Source organism: Bombyx mori, chromosome 13, assembly GCF_030269925.1.
Source record: "Bombyx mori chromosome 13, ASM3026992v2".
Taxonomy (NCBI): Eukaryota; Metazoa; Arthropoda; class Insecta; order Lepidoptera; family Bombycidae; genus Bombyx; species Bombyx mori.
The window spans coordinates 14,018,189-14,036,107 of NC_085119.1; the positions used below are offsets into that span (position 1 = coordinate 14,018,189).

Below are 17,919 nucleotides of genomic sequence, written 5' to 3' on the forward strand. Positions count from 1 at the left end.
CCCCAATATTTTGGTAGGTTAACAACAAAGGAAGATCTTCCACCAAGCGGGTGTAATTGCTCAATAGACCGACAGTTCGAATGTTGGTCGGATCTTATAATTTGCAAACTTATGAAAATTTAGTGAAATTCAGGCATCTGTAAAATATCTCGTGTTTTATGGTAGCTATCGCCACAATATCTATCATAATATGAAAGTAAACACTATTACTTAGTAGGTAATTTAGAAAAACAATGATGTGATTTATTGTCGTATTGTTACTTAGGCAGAAATCATGCGTCTATTTCTGCGTGCGTTTCGGTTTAAAGGGTGGGGCAGCCGTTGTAACTATACTGAGACCTTAGAACTTATATCTCAAGGTGGGTTGCGCATTTACGTTGTAGATGTCTATGTGCTCCAGTAACGACTTAACACCAGGTGGGCCATCAGCTCGTCCAGCCATATAAGTAATAAAAAACAAAAAAAACAACAACTTTTACTTAATGATGAAAATGTATTTGATAAAAATACATTAATGTTACGAGATGGGGCTCAGGATAAAAACTATTCACCGAAATACTAATTAAAACAAAATTTATTATTACGATAGCTATGGTAGACTTCACTCTTTCGATTTCTTGGAGTGATCCATTGACAATGACTTAAGAGAGAGTGAGATAGGTAGGAGTGATCCTGAAGACCGAATGGTAAACAGTCGACGTCGCCCCAACCACGTCCTTACGGATCCTCCCGATCCATTAACGGTGCTTTTAGGTACCAGAAGCAACGGTCACCGTCCTCATCGAACCAATCGCCGATTTTGCAGAGTTCATCTTCAAAAGTAAGAAGCACCATCTTAGTTTGTTAGTGTTCGTCTAAAGGAAACCACATAAGGTAGCGCTATAGTGGCAAGTGGAAAGATTTAAAATACATCACCATAACCTGTTAAGATTAGGATACTCAAAATAGGGTCTAATTATTAAAAAAATCTATATACCTCAAAATCTGATAGCATTAAGAGTTAAAGGAATTTCGAGTACACCGGTTGTAGTTGGTCAACCACACCACATTCTACTACAACCGCTCGTCGATGCTCGTGATATAGTCTTATTTCTGCCTAGGTGCGTTAAATTGTTCCGATTTGAAGACTCAAGATTTCACATTCAAGGTCAAGAGTGATGCCAAAAAAAACATGTTTTATCAGCATCTATAGCGACATATCGAATAATTCTAGAAATCGTTTCAAAATTAATCAATCCCAAAAAAAAAATTAAAAGTATGTTAACACTGATTAAAAAAACATTGAAAAATATCAAACTGATTAAAATGCCAATGCAAGCTACTGTAGAAATCGTACACAATGCGTTTTCATTTAGCATCTAGTGCTAATGCTTTGACTTTCGAAATGATTTACCTATTTCTTAGTGAGGTTTTTCACTTTGTGAAAATGAAACTATTAATAGGTTTTAATTTACTTTACAAAATAATGCCTACTAGCAAAACAGTACAGGTAATAATATATCTTGTAATTACATGAGATCTCATAATTTACTATGTAATGTCATAATGCAAAAGTATGGATGTAGCTTAATGATCTATTAGTAACATAAAATTTAAGCTTGCTATCCTAACTTTTAAGAAATAAATATAGATTTTGGAGTCACAAACTATTCAAAGTATTGTCATCATATTGTTACTTCATTAGATTATAAAATAGAATAGAATGTATTGTAAATATTCACAAAATCAAATTTTATTAAATTAAATACAATCATATATCTTACGATTCAAGCTTTCGTATCCATATAAACAAAGTTAATCCTAAAGTATAACATTTTTGACAGGCACTCTTAGAACCGATTTTATTATTATTAGTAACATTATGTTAGGCCTTATTTCATTTTATGGAAGGCTAAAAACTAAAGCTATGGCCTGTGGGTGTAAATAGTAACGTTAGTGACAGCTTGTCCTAATTGTGTTAATTGTTCAGGAGGGCTTTGTGATTGTGTGGTATCAGTAGAGCGCACTTGCTTTGCCTTCTTTCTTGCAGCATCACTTTCAGCATAATACATTCCTAACCTAGTTTTTATAGCGGCAAGTGCTGCCCCATTTATTTCATCATGAAATATGTTATTATATCTCCACTGTTTGACTAATGGACCCTTTTTTCTTTCTTTTTTTATTTTCTTCTTCTCAGGTTCATTGACTGCTTGTGATAAGTTACTGTTTTGATTCATAGGGGTGTTATCAATAGCAAGTGCAGAATTCTGATCAGGTTCAGCCTTGGCTTGAAGCACAATGTATGCTGTGGTAGTCTGAGTGGGTCTCTGTGATGTCGATTGAAGCAGGATCCCCATACCTTGTCCTCCATTTGGGGTTTGATAAAAATTTGTTGCTGGAGTCAGGGTGGCAGTCTGGTATTGATTTTGAAAATAGTTTTCAGCAATATTAACCAAATGGCCGCTGCCTGGGTAACTGAGTGGAGCAAAAGCTTCTTGTGGAGGGGTAGGTTGCGGATGATATGTCTCAGTTTGCATTACTTCTATATTTCTTTTGGATTTCGGTAATGTGGCTGATAAATTGTCTGGATCATAACTCTTAATATAATCTTTCCACATTTTGGAAATGTTTATTTCAAGGCCAGCAATTTTATCAAGTCTAATGAAGTCCTTCAGCCTGTGGGTGTGAACAATTGAATAAATGTGATTTTTTATCTGATCAATTATATCTGCAGGCAGACGTACTTCACCAGAGCGCCGATGGCTATTCTTTCCTCTATTGTCACTGGGGAACATAATACCATCATCCATCTTTTTACATAAAACTCTGACTTTCCTTTCTGAGACGGCATGTATGTTTTTAAATGCAGTCTGACATACTTGAGTCTCCCTTCCTTTAACTCTTACAAAATATTCAAATGTGCATGTTCGTCTACTGCTATTTTTTACTCTTTTCCTTTTCACATCAACCTGCCGCATTAAGCCAAATAAGTAAGCATTTTGTTCATCATGAGTTTTCATGGAATAAAAACCTTGAAATGTTCTCAGCCTGACATCTTCAGGTACCTTTTGAAAGCATCTCCGGCGGCAGTTGCAGTCTGGGCCAGGCTTTTTTTGTGGAACAACTTTTCCATTTACGTTTATATATTCTAATCCAGCGATTCTCAAGCGTTTTTGTTTTTGTTTGTGCCATTCTGAAAAATGAAACCTTAGTTTTATAATGGAAATATACACAAGTTTTTTTACAAAAAGAAAGAACCCTGAATGTAAATAAACACTTTATAGTCAGAAATTTATTTAATTATCGCTACACAAGAAACTTTACATTTATATCATTTCGATTAATAGTGTTATCATAACAATGCTAATATGGTTACGAGATAATAAAAATTCTAAAAAATACGTGAGACAAAACTTTAAAATACACACGTCTTCAGTGTAAAAGCTGTAAGGTAGTAAGAGTCAAGAACTAGAGCAACGAAACGAGAACATAATCTACGATATTGCATGATAGATGTATGGACGCGAAATAATAACTACTACAAAGTTTTAATTATGGAAGAAATGACGTCTACCTTCAGGATTTCGAACACGTTTCTTAATAACTTTTCCAGTTTTGATAACTTTTATTTTGCGCTCATTACTTGAGACATCCGCCATTTTAATATCAAGCTTGCAATGTATATGTATAACCAATCATCTTAGGTATATTGTAACATTTTCATTGCAATAATAAAACGCAATAACAAATTTTAGAATACAATCTGGATGAGTCGTACCACATAAATAATACAATATATTAAAAAATAGATCCTATTACGTGCCTCTATATACATTTGAGGGAGTTCGTATAGAGTCCCTTCTTTATTTCGCCGTAGTCGTGTTTTAAGTAATTAACACCACAGTTGAAACAATATAAATTATATTGATGTAGCGGCATAAACAATTCCAGTTAATTATAATAGGTATATTAGTTATTTAACACATTATAAATTATTTTTATGTTTTAAATATTTGGCGGTAAAAAGGCCTCGTGTCACAGACTATATCCTTTTTCCCACATCTCGTGCGTTCCGGCTTACGCATAATAAAACGCCACACCACCCCCCTACGGAGAAGGAGAATCCGCAGAAAAAGAGAAAAATTATCATAGGTCGAAAGGTTTGGAGAAGTGGACTCTGCGACCTGACCGGGTGGTATATTGAGGTGTATGTGTAGGAGTAGCAGTTAGAGGTGCCGAAGGTACGAGTGGACATGAAGGGACATTAGTAGCATCCGGTTGCGCTGGTTGAGGCACAGAAACCCGCGGTGCTGGTGCTGGAACGAGATCTACTAAAGAATGCTCGACGAAAGCTGGCTTAATTCTGTCGACACTGACCGTCACCTGTTTCCCTTTTACATCAATCGACCACGTTTTTCCGTCCTCGGCTCTAGATATAACTCTATGAGGACCAGAGTAAGGTGGTTGCATTGAACGTCTAACCGAATCCTCCCTGAGCATGACATGAGAGGCGGTGGAAAGATTTTTAAATATGAAAGGTGATGGTTTAGTGTGTGAAGAACATGGAGTGGGACGCAATTTAGACATACGCTTTCTTAACTTTACGACAAAATCACGTCGGGGTCACCAATGAGGGAGTTCGTATAGAGTCCCTTCTTTATTTCGCCGTAGTCGTGTTTTAAGTAATTAACACCACAGTTGAAACAATATAAATTATATTGATGTAGCGGCATAAACAATTCCAGTTAATTATAATAGGTATATTAGTTATTTAACACATTATAAATTATTTTTATGTTTTAAATATTTGGCGGTAAAAAGGCCTCGTGTCACAGACTATATCCTTTTTCCCACATCTCGTGCGTTCCGGCTTACGCATAATAAAACGCCACACCTTCATCAAAAATACAGTGGGCAAATTATAATAAACCGAATTAAAATTTATTTCAAAAATCAATTTTCATCATGATAACGCTAGACCTCACACATCTTTAGCCACTCAGCAAAAATTAAGAGAGCTAGGCTGGGAGGTGTTAATGCATCCGCCGGATAGTCCTGACCTTGCATCTTCAGATTTCCACCTGTTTCGGTCTCTTCATAATTCTTTAGGCAATGTCAGGTTAACATCACGAGAGGACTGCCAAAACCAATTTTTTTTTTTATTGCTTAGATGGGTGGATGAGCTCACAGCCCACCTGTTGTTAAGTGGTTACTGGAGTCCATAGACATCCACAACGTAAATTCGCCACCCACCTTGAGTTATAAGTTCTAAGGTCTCAAGTATAGTTACAACGGCTGCCTCACCCTTCAACTTCAATTACTGATTCACGGCAGAAATAGACAGGGTGGTGGTACCTACCCGCGCGGACTCACAAGAGGTCCTACCACCAGTAATTACGCAAATTATAATTTTGCGGGTTTCATTTTTATTACACGGTGTTATTCCTTCGCCGTGGATGTCAATCGTGAACATTTGTTGAGTATATATTTCATTAGAAAAATTGGTACCCGCCTGAGATTCGAACACTGATGCATCGCTCAACACGAATGCACCGGACATCTTATCCGTTAGGCCACGACGACTTCAACTTCTCGGGATCCTCCAAAAAGTCCACTGAAAAAATCTCAGTAAATGGCTACCATTTTAAGAAGATTCTATTTCATCTCGTATCATCTTATCTCATTTCATTTATTTCAATCCAGTTGATCTCAAATTAATCAACTTCATTTCATTCCATATTATCATTTTTCATAAAAATAAGAATATAAATATGACTTAAAGGTCTTAGTTATCAGGACTCAGGACATCAAATCCGAAAAAAAAAAACATTGCAAATTCGACGTTCTTTGGTTTTCATAAGTTTGTTATTTTCTTGTTCAAGTGTGAAGGTATAAAATATTATTGTGCACGTGTGGCATTTCATAAGTATGTAACCAGTTTTATAATTTATAGTATTATAGTTCTTGGCTAGTAAAAAGCAGAGGATGTCCTTATTGTGTGGACACAGTCACAGTATTTGTCTATCTTTCATAACATTTAATAAAAAAAGCAAATTTATAATCATAAAAAAAGTGAAGATAGAGTTTAAATTTATTTAATAAATAAAGTTCGGTCAATATAAATATTGTGCAACATTTAGTTTATGACGTATATGACTCATTTCAGAGTTTATTGGGTTGTTTTTTTCCCTAGATTAAAATGACTTTCCAATCGCCAATGCCAAGCAGAGATTTCTTATGGAACATTTTTAGAAGGTATTTTGAGGGCTTACTTATTATTAATATTTTTAAGTAAATTATGATTTTTTAAATCTAACATTTTTAACGTTCATTTGTAATGAATATTTTATTTTTAGTCCGAATATTCATTGTTTTTACAATAGTATTTAATTGAATAGTAATCATTATATTGGATAAAAGCAATGCAACAGTAATTTATTTTCTTGGCATTCCAAACATCTATGTTTAAGATACATATATATTTAAAAAAAAAAGGTGTCCATGAGTATAGGAAGAGTGGAATTATTGTTTAATTTTTAAGAATTATGAAACCGGTTTCAAGTCTATTTTTTATTTATTTTACCAGTTGTGTTCTATTCCTATAAAGGCATAAGCGTGTCTGTCTTAAAAAAGAAAAAGCCCTCTTTCCTTTTAATTTACTGCAGTGGTACCTCGACATACTAGTTTAATTCGTTTCGTAATCTTGCTCATATCTCAAAGCAAAATATTGCTTGATTGGCAGCCGATAACTCAAAACAATCATATATTAAGGCACTCCTATATTGAGGTACTACTGTACTTTAACTAATATCACTTAGTTTAAAATTTAAATACTACTTAACTAATATTAAAAAACCAAAGCGTTTTATAATCTAAATTAATAATGAATAAGAAAATAATATGTTGGGTAGTTTTTGAAATAAAATAAAGGATTTTCAGATACACTTGTTTTTAAATAAATGCATTATGCTTTTTTTTCATGATTTACTAAAGCATTGACAGAAATCTGATTTGTTCTTTCCAGTGTTGACAAAGATAGAAGTGGTTACATATCTGCTGATGAACTGCAACAGGCTCTGTCCAATGGAACATGGAATCCATTTAATCCTGAAACTGTACGTCTGATGATTGGTAAGTATCAAACTTTCATTTTTGAGATTTTTACCTTCACTTTACCTGAAAAACCACATTTCAAGAATATTGTTATTAAAATATTATTATGTCAGTTCATGAATTTATTAATAAAATTATTAAATTGTATTTTTTTATTAAGCATAAACCACTTACAAATTATTCATAAAATATTTTAGGTATGTTTGACAAACAAAATAGGGGTGTCATATCATTTGAGGACTTTGGTGCACTTTGGAAATATGTTTCTGATTGGCAAAATTGTTTCCGATCATTTGACCGTGATAATTCTGGGAATATAGATAGAGTGGAATTGAAGAATGCACTTACAGCCTTTGGATACAGATTGTCTGATGATGTTGTTGGTATAATGGTGCAGAAATTTGATAGATTCGGTAGAGGGACAATATTGTTTGATGATTTCATACAGTGCTGCGTCACACTTTATGTAAGTATTATTTTTGTGACATTATGTTTATTGCTATTGAAAAATGACTTTAAAATATGGTGTGTTTATGTATATGATGGTGTTAACAATTATCTGCTCATATGTGCTTCATTCAGTTAAAATTATAAATAAAATGTTGGATTTAGTTAACAAATCTGATTTATGACTAATGAACTCACCAAATAAAAAAAAATCTATTTCCTTTTCCTTGACTCATAAAAACAAATTGTTAAGTTTTTCCTCATATTGCTTAAATACTGTTTTTTTTTTGCTATTTCCCACTGTTCAAAATTATTTTTATTTTTAATGGGTAGACAAGGAAGTTTGGGTTAAGCTGTTACCAAGGCCATAGGATACATAACTACAATCCTGACATAGATATTCTGAAAAGTATGCGTAAATTAAAAAAATGACCTATACTGTAAATTTTAACATAAAACTATTTAGAAATACTGAATAGACTTTGACCTTGTTTGAGCCAATCATTGTACCTAATTCATAACCATCTACTTTTCTAACATATTAATGAGGTCCATGGTTAAGAACACAATTAAATTCAGATCAACAGATATTTACGTTAGGCGTGCATTTTTGTTATTTTTTGTAACAAACAAAATAAGGAAAATTACAATTCGCCTATTATTAATTTTTTTTAGACTCTTACATCAGCATTCCGCCAGTACGACTCGGACCAAGATGGTGTCATCACGATACATTATGAGCAATTCCTTAAAATGGTTTTTGGATTAAAGGTATAAAATGTAAAACTTATAAACATGATAACTTTAGTATTATCAGCGAATGTTAATGTTTTGATAACTGCCAGATAATATGAGCATGTTCAAATAAATGAAAATACAAAACTTAATTTTGCTATTTTTGTGTGTAGAATTTTACTGAAATGCATGTGTAAATTTATAAAACTTAAAAATTAGATAACAGAGAACAGTGATCTGGGTTGGTGTGTAATGACACTGACTTCAGATTAGTAAATATCCACTAAAATTGATAATGGATACTGGAGAAAACTATTTTTTTTGTTGTTGCTTAAAACGCATAGGTTATTTGACTAACGCCTAATCCAATTAATGCAGCTGCTTAAGGATTCGGGTCTCAGATGCTCAAACACATCCTACGTGCAAGAACATTACTCAATTGCATTATTCAAATAACCTATGGCGTTTCGTCTGAGGTATTTTTATTTAAAAATATATAAATAAGAGTTGACCTCAAGGGTTTAAATACCAGGTCATAAAATCTCAAAAAAAAAAAAAAATATATGGTTACATCAGTGTCAAATTAAAAATTTAATTTTCATCGAAAGCGTCGGATCAGTAACTCTGATTTTCAGCAAAAATAAACGCACATTTAAAAAGGAACAAACGGTTTGCTTTTTGGGTTATGTTTTGGTTTGCTTGCGTTGTCATTCACAATGCTCCGTTGTTTGCGTTTAATTGTTGCCATTAGAGGCGTTCAGTTGGAAATCGACGATTTCAATTATTCGTATTTGACATTAAAAAATTTTGGTCGGTCTCGATTTACCTGCAACCATTATGAGCTAAGATAATAAGTAATTATTAGAAGAATTACATTCAATAATATATCAGGCTAAGGCGAATAGAACTACGCGCAAACCCATATTATGGAAATGATTTGCGAAAAAAAGCAGAATCTACCTCATATTTCTAATATATAGAAATATGATGGGTACAATAATTTTCCTGTTGGTATCCATCCGCATTTAATAAAAACGAAGTGGATATTATTGTGTATAAAATGTATCCTAGACTGTAACGCTTTTTAAATATTGCGTGTAAGATTGATGTCTTCCATTAAAAAAAAAGACGTTACACAAAAATATATATATTTTACACTGCACACAATAATTAAAATTCAGAAGCGTGCGTGTGTGACGTGACAGCTCTTTAAATTTCGACTTAACGTTAAGTATGTAGGCTTAGATCATTAAATGAATTTTGTTTCCCGCTATTCTTATTATAACCGTGTCGGCTGTAAAAACTACTCGCCATATTAAATTTTATTAAACGGACAATATGTTTTTTTCCGTTTAGTGTTGGCCGTAAACGAGAGAAGATCTTTATTGACAGTTCCTCTGTCCACTATGAGGTAGTAATTAATCCTGTAGTTTTCAAATATGTTATTAAAAAGAAAGAACGGTTCACATAATGCACACACATTTTCCACTCTGTATTTGAATTTTAGTATGGCAATAAATTGTTTGTAGTAGTAGCTTTATTATGTATCTCAATATTTTTGATAAAAATTAAAAGCATTTGCTCAACTCATTCGAGCGCCAAATTTGTTAATACCTGACAGGTTACACTTGCTCAAAATTAATGAGCGTTGAGTCAGTCACAAAAGTGATAAGTAATTTAAACTTTAACGTTTGGTCAATTTACGAAATAGCTATTTTACAAAACTGAAAGGATCGATACTTCTGTGTAAAGATTATTAAATTTTGTAATAATAATGACTTATGTTTTATGCCTCATTTAGATAAGTACTCATCGAACACATACGAATAGGCACGAATCTGAGTTTGTAAACGGTTTATTCGGATGTATTCGGTACTCGTTCACCTCCGCACGGTGTCAACAGTTTGGCACGAATCAAAGGGTCATTGTACTGTGTGCTTAGTGTGAGCTTTTTAACGTTCTCTTTTTTCCCCTATCTATGCTAATAGCCTTGAGAGGCTATTTGAGCTTCGCCCTAATGTGTAAGTGAGCTCCCGGGGCTCAAACCGGAGTGTTGCTAACACTGACCCTAGCAAGAGCCGTGCTTCGCAGAATCTACCACCGGATCGGAAACGCGACCCACTGAGAAGATCCAGCGAGAAACTCAGTGGGCTGTGTCTATGGGTTAAATCGCTAGTCGAGCCCTTCGTCACAAGCGACGGGTTCGATGAGGATGGTGACCGGTGCTTGTGGTACCTAAAAGAACGTTCTCGATAGTGTAAAAGTTAACTCAAATTTGTATGCAGTTGGAAGAGCGCCCCTACGGGCAAATGTAAGCAAACCTTCCAACTACATACAAATTTGAGTTAACTTTTACGCCAATTTACGCTACAGAGAAAGTAAAAAACTCGCACTACGTGCACTGTATTCGTGCGCGATGTTTATCTATTCATCATTGTTCATTTGCAATGTCGCAAGCAAGATTTGTGAATATGAAATAGACTTAAAGCTGTAATAGCGAGTCGCACATCATTCGTGTTTGAAAAACCCATATTCATTGAATTTAGACGAAGTAATAAACTAGTCTTTACGTTGTCGTATTCTTGCACGAATTACGTCAAGTTAAACGTCATATTATTCGCTGATAATCTAAACGAGGCATTAGCTATATTGATAATACTATCTTTTTTTATTAATGTAAACTTACTATGATGACGTGCCCAGTTGTATTTTTTTTTAAACGCGATTCTCATTTAGATGAACGTGTTTTAAGTGTCGATCGCGTTTGAAGTTGACTGTCAAAAAGACAAAACGCAGTGTACTATTCCTAAGTTACGTCATGCTGATTTGTAAAACCGTAATTAATATTCGTGTAGAATTGACGTAATTAAATAAGTTTATTTTTTAAAGTACCTATGTATGCACTGTTTTATATTTAGATCTTAAGAGACGGAATGATTATTGTAAATGAAAATCCATATTTATTGAAGTGAAAACTTCAATACTTACAATCTGTGAGATTTGACATTAAAGAGACGTAGGTAGTAATTATAAATCTGTAGAATTTTGTTTACGGGAGAATGAGACAGACAACTTCTAGCGCGTGTGAATGGTACCCGTTATTTATTTTACAATTTATAATTCCGGTACTTTCGCGTCTCGAAATCTTTTTAATGAGGAAATAGCATTGATCTTTGAGATGAAAAATCAGCCGCTTTATTTGTCAACGGTATTATATCCATTGAAAAGGTTTTAATTGCGTAATAACTAATACTCAAACTGCAAATTGGTCACACTAAAATTATACGTAGGTACTGTAAAAGCTTCTTATTAACGCTTCCTTCATTCGCGTTTTCACTATTCGTGGATTAAAAAATGTGATCCAATACCTATATTCGCGGCTAAAGATTTCTTTATCCGCGGATTTTATCGGTATAGCGGTACATAAACATTGATAAAAAGGATTCCAATATGTAGGTATCCAACCGAATATCCTTTGTAAACGCGTCGCGTTAAATGGATTAATAAAAAAGTAAAATACAACTATGCCTAGTGTTTGTTTATTTTGTCACTTAAGAACGTATCCCTATAATTTCATATATGTATGTAAATTACCGTTCTATATTCACGGTTTCTGTACTCTCGTCATATTTACGGAAAATATACCACGCGAATAAAGAGCTTTTACTGTATAACGAAATTGGATTAAGTTTTCATAGATATCTTACTAATTACCCTTGTCTTAATTATATGGTTATATCTGAACAGTCTGATTTTAATGTAGTTTAAAAATCCACCTACAAATTAATATTTGTCAATTTTCATTGTATATTCCATTTTACAGTACAAGTGCATTTATTTGTAGATGTGTCGGCATTGCATAATTTAGATAAACTAATTATATAGAATATTATGTGTAGTGTTCTACGTTTTTTGATGTTAAACATCATAGCAGAACAATGCATAGGTTTAGAATATTTATATGAAAATGATCTGATTTATCGTTTTTCAAAGAAGCTAACGTTATCTTGGCTTATTCAACTGTTTTGCCAACCTTATCGGCCTGTGTCCTGCTATTATGATGTGAATTGTTACATTCTAAATGTTATTCGAATTGCGTTAGGTAAACACTTTAAGATTGTTATTGAAAGTTATATTTTTCATCAAAGAACTACACAATGTATCCGTTTAATAAATATAATAAATTGATTTTTTCATTAAAGATCACTCTGTTTTTTCGCTTTTTATCTTCCAAGCTCCTATTCTATATTTAAGCCAGATAAGGCCTAGGTCACATCCCATTTGTATCCAAGCGACAACTGGCGTGACTTTTGATCCTTCGATTTCTGTCCACCTCACTGGTATTTCGGATATTGGAATGTTTAATTTTTGTGCGATATACAATAACTCTACATCAAATGCCCTGAAAATGAATACATATTGTGTTAAATTATAGACAATATAATTACCATTCATAATAATATATTGAGGTTGAAATGTATTGAATTATTGAGGAGCTGTTTAAATACGTCTGTAAGAACATCCATATTGCTCATTGCTGATATGGTAAGTTCACACGATAGTGGTTGGTACCACCTGGCTGTTTATTACTGCTTTGAAGCAGTAATGCAGTTCGATTCGGTTCGAAGGGATAAATGAAATTGGATATGGATACATTACAATAAAATTTAAACTGCTACTTTATGTAGTGAAGGCTTCAGTAATCACTAAGCACCAGGTGGTACTTGAGTTAATTTATCTGTCTTAGCAATAAAAAAGGTCAATCGAAAATTTGCGCACAGAAATTATGTGATATGTTTTTCTACATCTTCCAATTAGTCTGGTTTACTTTAAGTAGGTACTCTCAAGTGAAGCAAATGTCTGAACTGGTTGCTACAAAGCCTTTATTTTTGTCTCACATACTATAAAAGGAAAGGTTTTAATTCAGTAAAAGCTAAACAGGAATTGAAATATTGCCTTACCATCTGTTTACATGTAAGCTTTCAAAACATATTCTTGCTGCTTTTCTAGTGAAAAGTTTGAAGCCACACTGTGTGTCTTTTATACCTTTTACAGTGAACAACCAGACCAGAAAATGAAATCCATACATAAGTATATTCCTGTAACATGTTATATTGTTTTAACATTTATAATCCCATTTGAAATATGAATGAACAGGTGATGTGTTACGACATTATAGCTTTGCATGAAAATTAACTGTGTAAGAACATGACTTCTGTACTTGTAGGCAGTACTTTTAGATATACCTAAAAATATTCCTTTTTGCTAAAGATTCCTTTTCAAGATGAGCCCTCGAACCAATTACAATTCCTAGACTTTCACTAGTTGTTTTAACATCTTTGAGGGGATCACATTTCACAATATCCTTTAGGGCGACTTCTAATTTCGTCAAATCTTCAAATTTTGAGGCACCATCTGCATCTGCAAACAATATCGTTGCACCTCTCGAACTTTGTATGCCCTGAAATTTTATAATGTTTATTTATCAGAGGTTAAAAAAAACTATTTATATTTAAAATTATTATAGAAATGAAACACTACCAGTCTGACTGCTCCTCCTTTTCCTCTGTTCTTTATTAACTCTAGGCATTTCACTTTGTCACTACCATATTTTATGGAGTAGCTCTCGGCTACTTTAACTGTGCTGTCTTTACTTCCGTCACTCACTATGATTATTTCATATTTGTATGAAGGGTTTTCTTTTTGTCGGTTCTCCAAGAACTCAATTGTTTCATCCAACATGGGTGGCACTGAGGAATATCAATCATCAGTGAACAAACTGTTAAAAATGATCAAAAATACTCAGACTGAACTGTAATTTGAATCAGGTGATAGTCAATTGTCAATCTAAGTAGAAGATTTAAGTAGAAGATTTGAGTAAGACTAAGTAGAAGTAGAAGACTAGCATTTGATGGAAGTAACAAATGTTGATAATGTGTCAATTGTGAATACAAATGATATTAAATGCCATAGATTTAAGAAAGTTAATTCCAGATAATTTTTAGTTTCTTTAATGTACACATTCCAGTTGGTATTTAGTTGGCACTGGAGCCTATTGTTATCAGAAACCAAACTAGACACTGAGACGTCAGTTTGGAAACTGATTGACTTGCAAACGGACTGTTGAAACAGTTTCACATTAGGATCTTAACAGAGGACTTAAACTTTGACAAAAAAGTACTTGTCACTGCTCTCAAATCATTAAGTAAAATCTTCACTGTATCACAAAATGACTTTAAAACATTTTTATATATTTTTGGAAGCTCATTTTACTTATTCTCTATTTGAATTTCTTATAACTTTAATATGAAATATTTTTAAAAACTTAGAAGAATTAATAGATCAATACACATTATATTCATTGAAAAAAAAAAAAACAATAAAAATAGAAATATTAACTAAGAGCAGTAGAACAAAAATCAATTTTCTGCCTGCCTTATTTGATCATATAAATCTTCAGAAGTAAAATACTAATTTTCGTGTGGTGTTCAAAGGTAGACCAGTTACTTTCCAGATACTTTCTTTCCTTAAATCAGATTTTGAAAAAAAGCAGTGATCATCTAAATATTTTTGGAATTTACTTTTAAACCATTGGATTTTCAAAGTTACTTAGCAAATAATCTTATTATAATAAAAGTAACTGTCTGTCTGTTGTTTCCATGCCCAAAGTAGTGAAATAATTTTGATGAAATTTATAATTAAATGGCTTACACCCTGAGAACATATATGCTACCTTTCATCTTACTGAGGAGCTCAGGACCTGCATGAACCAGGAAATGAAGTACAAGCAAAACTGTAGGCCAAAAGATAGTTCCACATAAAGTTACTTACGTCTTTTTTCTTCATTATATGCAGGAACAACTACACTTAAGCTAACAGATTCTTCTTCAAGTATAGAGGGGAATCTCAGTTTAGTATTTGTTAAGTAATCATTGTATGTTTCTTCATCTTTATACCGCTCCACAACAGGATACGTATCGGTTATTATATATAGTATTATAACGAGCTAAAAAAATATCGACAAGTTAATATTGTGATATTTTTACAGGTTGAAATTAAAGTAATTTAACAGTTTTAAGATTATTAAAGATTAAGTCAACAAACTTACCACAATTAATAGAGCCAACGCTATAGCAATACCATATAAAACCATTACCAGAAATATTGTTAAGAGATCCATCTTACAATATAATTTAGTTTAGTTCATAGATTATACATTTAAGTTTAGTTAAATTTGTTTTAAACCTTCATTTCTTTTGTTTTAATAAATAAATGAAGAATTAATTATCCTTCTTTGACCAATTATTTTTGGTATCTACGATCAGAAATGATAGTTACAGTATATACATACGTGTAAGTATTTGATTCAACTTGGTTTATGTGTATTATCTATGAACTTGGTTTTCAAATTTTATTCACGAGGTAAACAGTCAAAAGACTGACAAACTTGACAGATATTTGCTTGTCACATTTGATTGGTAGTTTTCCAACGGCAAGGCGACGATATTACATCATACAGCCATAAATATATATTTTCTGAAATATGAAAAATAATATGGATAAAATGAGGTGAAGTCTGGTGAAGTTGTTTTTTTTGAGATTGTAATCAATTGTGATAAAATTCTATGAAACGAGATGAGATAGATAGATGAAATATAGTTTCAGTAAAATGATAACTCTTTATAGAAACTTAAGTGGAGTTTTTAGCAGAATCCGAGAAGCCATGTCCAGCGACTGTTTCATTTTCCCACGTTCATGCATTGTGACATATGCTAAACAGTAAAAGAAACACCGTTATTACACGTTTAAGTATGAAAAGACACTCGTCTAATCGACCGCTCATTGCTGATCGTGATGCGCCTGCCTGAGACGGTTTCCTGTGATCTGTAGTCACTTATGTCGGTCAGTGACAATGTGACACAGAAAAGTGCGACGCTCAGTCTCGGGTAAACATGCTCGAACGCTTGATCAATGATTACGTAGTCTATCTTTTTTAACTGTAACCCCTGGATTTCCATCCACTGTTCCCAACTTCGCTCCTCGTATTCCCAGCAAAAAGTCCATTGTTTTTGAAAACGAAAAAGAAATTTTTTTTTATTCATCACCTCTTTTTTGGTAGCAGTGGGTAAGGGGCTATTCCAATTACGTTCAGCTTGGTAAGAGAGCCCCGTGTGGGCTCAACTTGGGAGGATTTTTTTGCACTAGGCCTACCAAGAACAGTGCTTCGCTAAATCTTTCACATTTCAGATCGGAATCGCAACCAGCTGAGAAGAACCGGCGAGAAACTCAGTGGAGCGTGTCTATGGGCTAGTTTGGACGTCGAACTATTGACCGAGACCAGAACGGCAACCGGTGCTTGGAGACCATAGAAGCACCGAGCGGATTCGGTGGATCCGAAAAGATATAATTTGGCTAAGGCGGGCGCTAAGGCGGCTTTGTGCTGTCCCGTCGCCTGGGAGAGTTTTCGTGTTTATTATATGTACTTATTGAACGTACCCATTACTGTTGTGCATTATACTGTGCACTTCTAGCTTCCAGTAGTAACCAGTTTCTGAAGACGATGTTGGGGAAAAGATCACGTCGAGGTCACTAAATTCGGGAATATTATACTATGGAATGTACTATACTATGGCTTTCTATGGACCGTCAGAATAACACTCCAAGCAGATTAAACAATATTTTATTTTCAATAATTACCACAAATCTGTAACAAACTAATATGTTTTTTATGTTCTTACCTTGTATTCTGTATTTCTTATTTGTTTTCTTTTAGAACACCCTATTAAGGACATACACAGTTACAATTTAAATATATACAGTTTTTTTGTTGCTTAGATGGGTGGATGAGCTCACAGCCCACTTGGTCTTAAGTAATTACCGGAGCCCACAGTATATTATGCTTATTAAGCAACATCAATGCCCTCATACAAATTCAGATATGAGTTCTAAGTTTTAGTTTATACAGTACAACGGCTGCCTCACCCTTCAAACCAAAACGCATTATTGCTTCACGACCAAAATAGTTAAGGTAATCACCCTCAGTTAGGTAATTATGATTTTTGCAGGTTTTATTGTTTATACACGATGTTATTCCTCCTACGTGGAAGTTATTCGTAAGTATTTGTTACGTAGGTACCTACATATTTAATTAGAAAAATGTGTACCTGCCTGCGGGATTCGAACACTGGCACAGTCGCATTGCATGATATCAATGCACCAGGCGTCTTATCCGGGCGGCCACGACGACTTCAAAACTAGAGGTATCCATTTAGTAAGTGTGTACCGTTGTATAAAAATATTGGGTTGACTTTAGTACTTATTTATGTCATAATTTTTATTTTTGTCTTTTCGACAGTTTGTCTGTTTCCGCACATCTCAGGATTTGCTGAAAGGATTTTCGTGTAGTTCTCACGGATAAACAAAAACTAATTTGGAGTAGAATATTTAGTTTGTTTCATTAAAATCGGATGCTGCAAAAAAATATCGTCAGTAAAGCTTTTCGGAATTCACTTTAGTACTAATCTATTTTAGAAATGGAATAGTGATTTATATTAGCAATATAATTCTCTGCACGTTATGTTTTCTCGTCCAAGCCACTGAACCGATTTTAATGAAATTCGGTATGGATATAGCTTGAGCCCTGAA

The 17,919-nt window shown here is 33.5% G+C and overlaps 3 protein-coding genes and 1 long non-coding RNA gene across 10 annotated transcripts; 1 reads left to right on the forward strand and 3 right to left on the reverse strand.

The window, feature by feature from the left end:
- Positions 1 to 1,439: 1,439 nt before the first annotated feature.
- LOC101738535 (uncharacterized) lies at positions 1,440 to 4,213 on the reverse strand. 2 transcript variants are annotated; one of them, XM_004927703.5, is made up of 2 exons: positions 3,554 to 4,213; positions 1,440 to 3,172 (listed from the first exon to the last, which is right to left on the reverse strand). In XM_004927703.5, the coding sequence occupies exons 1-2, from the start codon at positions 3,636 to 3,638 to the stop codon at positions 1,905 to 1,907; spliced, it is 1,353 nt and encodes a 450-aa protein (XP_004927760.2). In that variant the 5' UTR covers positions 3,639 to 4,213; the 3' UTR covers positions 1,440 to 1,904. The 2 variants fall into 2 exon arrangements, with proteins under 2 accessions (XP_004927760.2, XP_062527898.1); XM_062671914.1 differs by lacking the exon at positions 3,554 to 4,213 and adding an exon at positions 3,408 to 3,512.
- A 1,541-nt stretch (positions 4,214 to 5,754) lies between these two features.
- Alg-2 (apoptosis-linked protein 2) lies at positions 5,755 to 12,480 on the forward strand. Of its 6 annotated transcripts, none has more exons than XM_012691665.4 (6): positions 5,757 to 5,905; positions 6,173 to 6,234; positions 7,004 to 7,110; positions 7,290 to 7,558; positions 8,215 to 8,310; positions 9,631 to 12,480. In XM_012691665.4, the coding sequence occupies exons 2-6, from the start codon at positions 6,179 to 6,181 to the stop codon at positions 9,640 to 9,642; spliced, it is 540 nt and encodes a 179-aa protein (XP_012547119.1). In that variant the 5' UTR covers positions 5,757 to 5,905; positions 6,173 to 6,178; the 3' UTR covers positions 9,643 to 12,480.
- LOC134200012 (uncharacterized) lies at positions 6,912 to 7,937 on the reverse strand. The gene is made up of 2 exons (XR_009974754.1): positions 7,738 to 7,937; positions 6,912 to 7,155 (listed from the first exon to the last, which is right to left on the reverse strand). It is a non-coding gene; the product is annotated as an uncharacterized LOC134200012 (long non-coding RNA).
- LOC101738398 (dolichyl-phosphate beta-glucosyltransferase) lies at positions 12,392 to 15,719 on the reverse strand. The gene is made up of 6 exons (XM_004927702.5): positions 15,383 to 15,719; positions 15,106 to 15,280; positions 13,816 to 14,024; positions 13,521 to 13,735; positions 13,236 to 13,373; positions 12,392 to 12,676 (listed from the first exon to the last, which is right to left on the reverse strand). Exons 1-6 carry the CDS (start codon positions 15,452 to 15,454, stop codon positions 12,478 to 12,480), a joined length of 1,008 nt encoding a protein of 335 aa, XP_004927759.1. The 5' UTR covers positions 15,455 to 15,719; the 3' UTR covers positions 12,392 to 12,477.
- Positions 15,720 to 17,919: the final 2,200 nt, after the last annotated feature.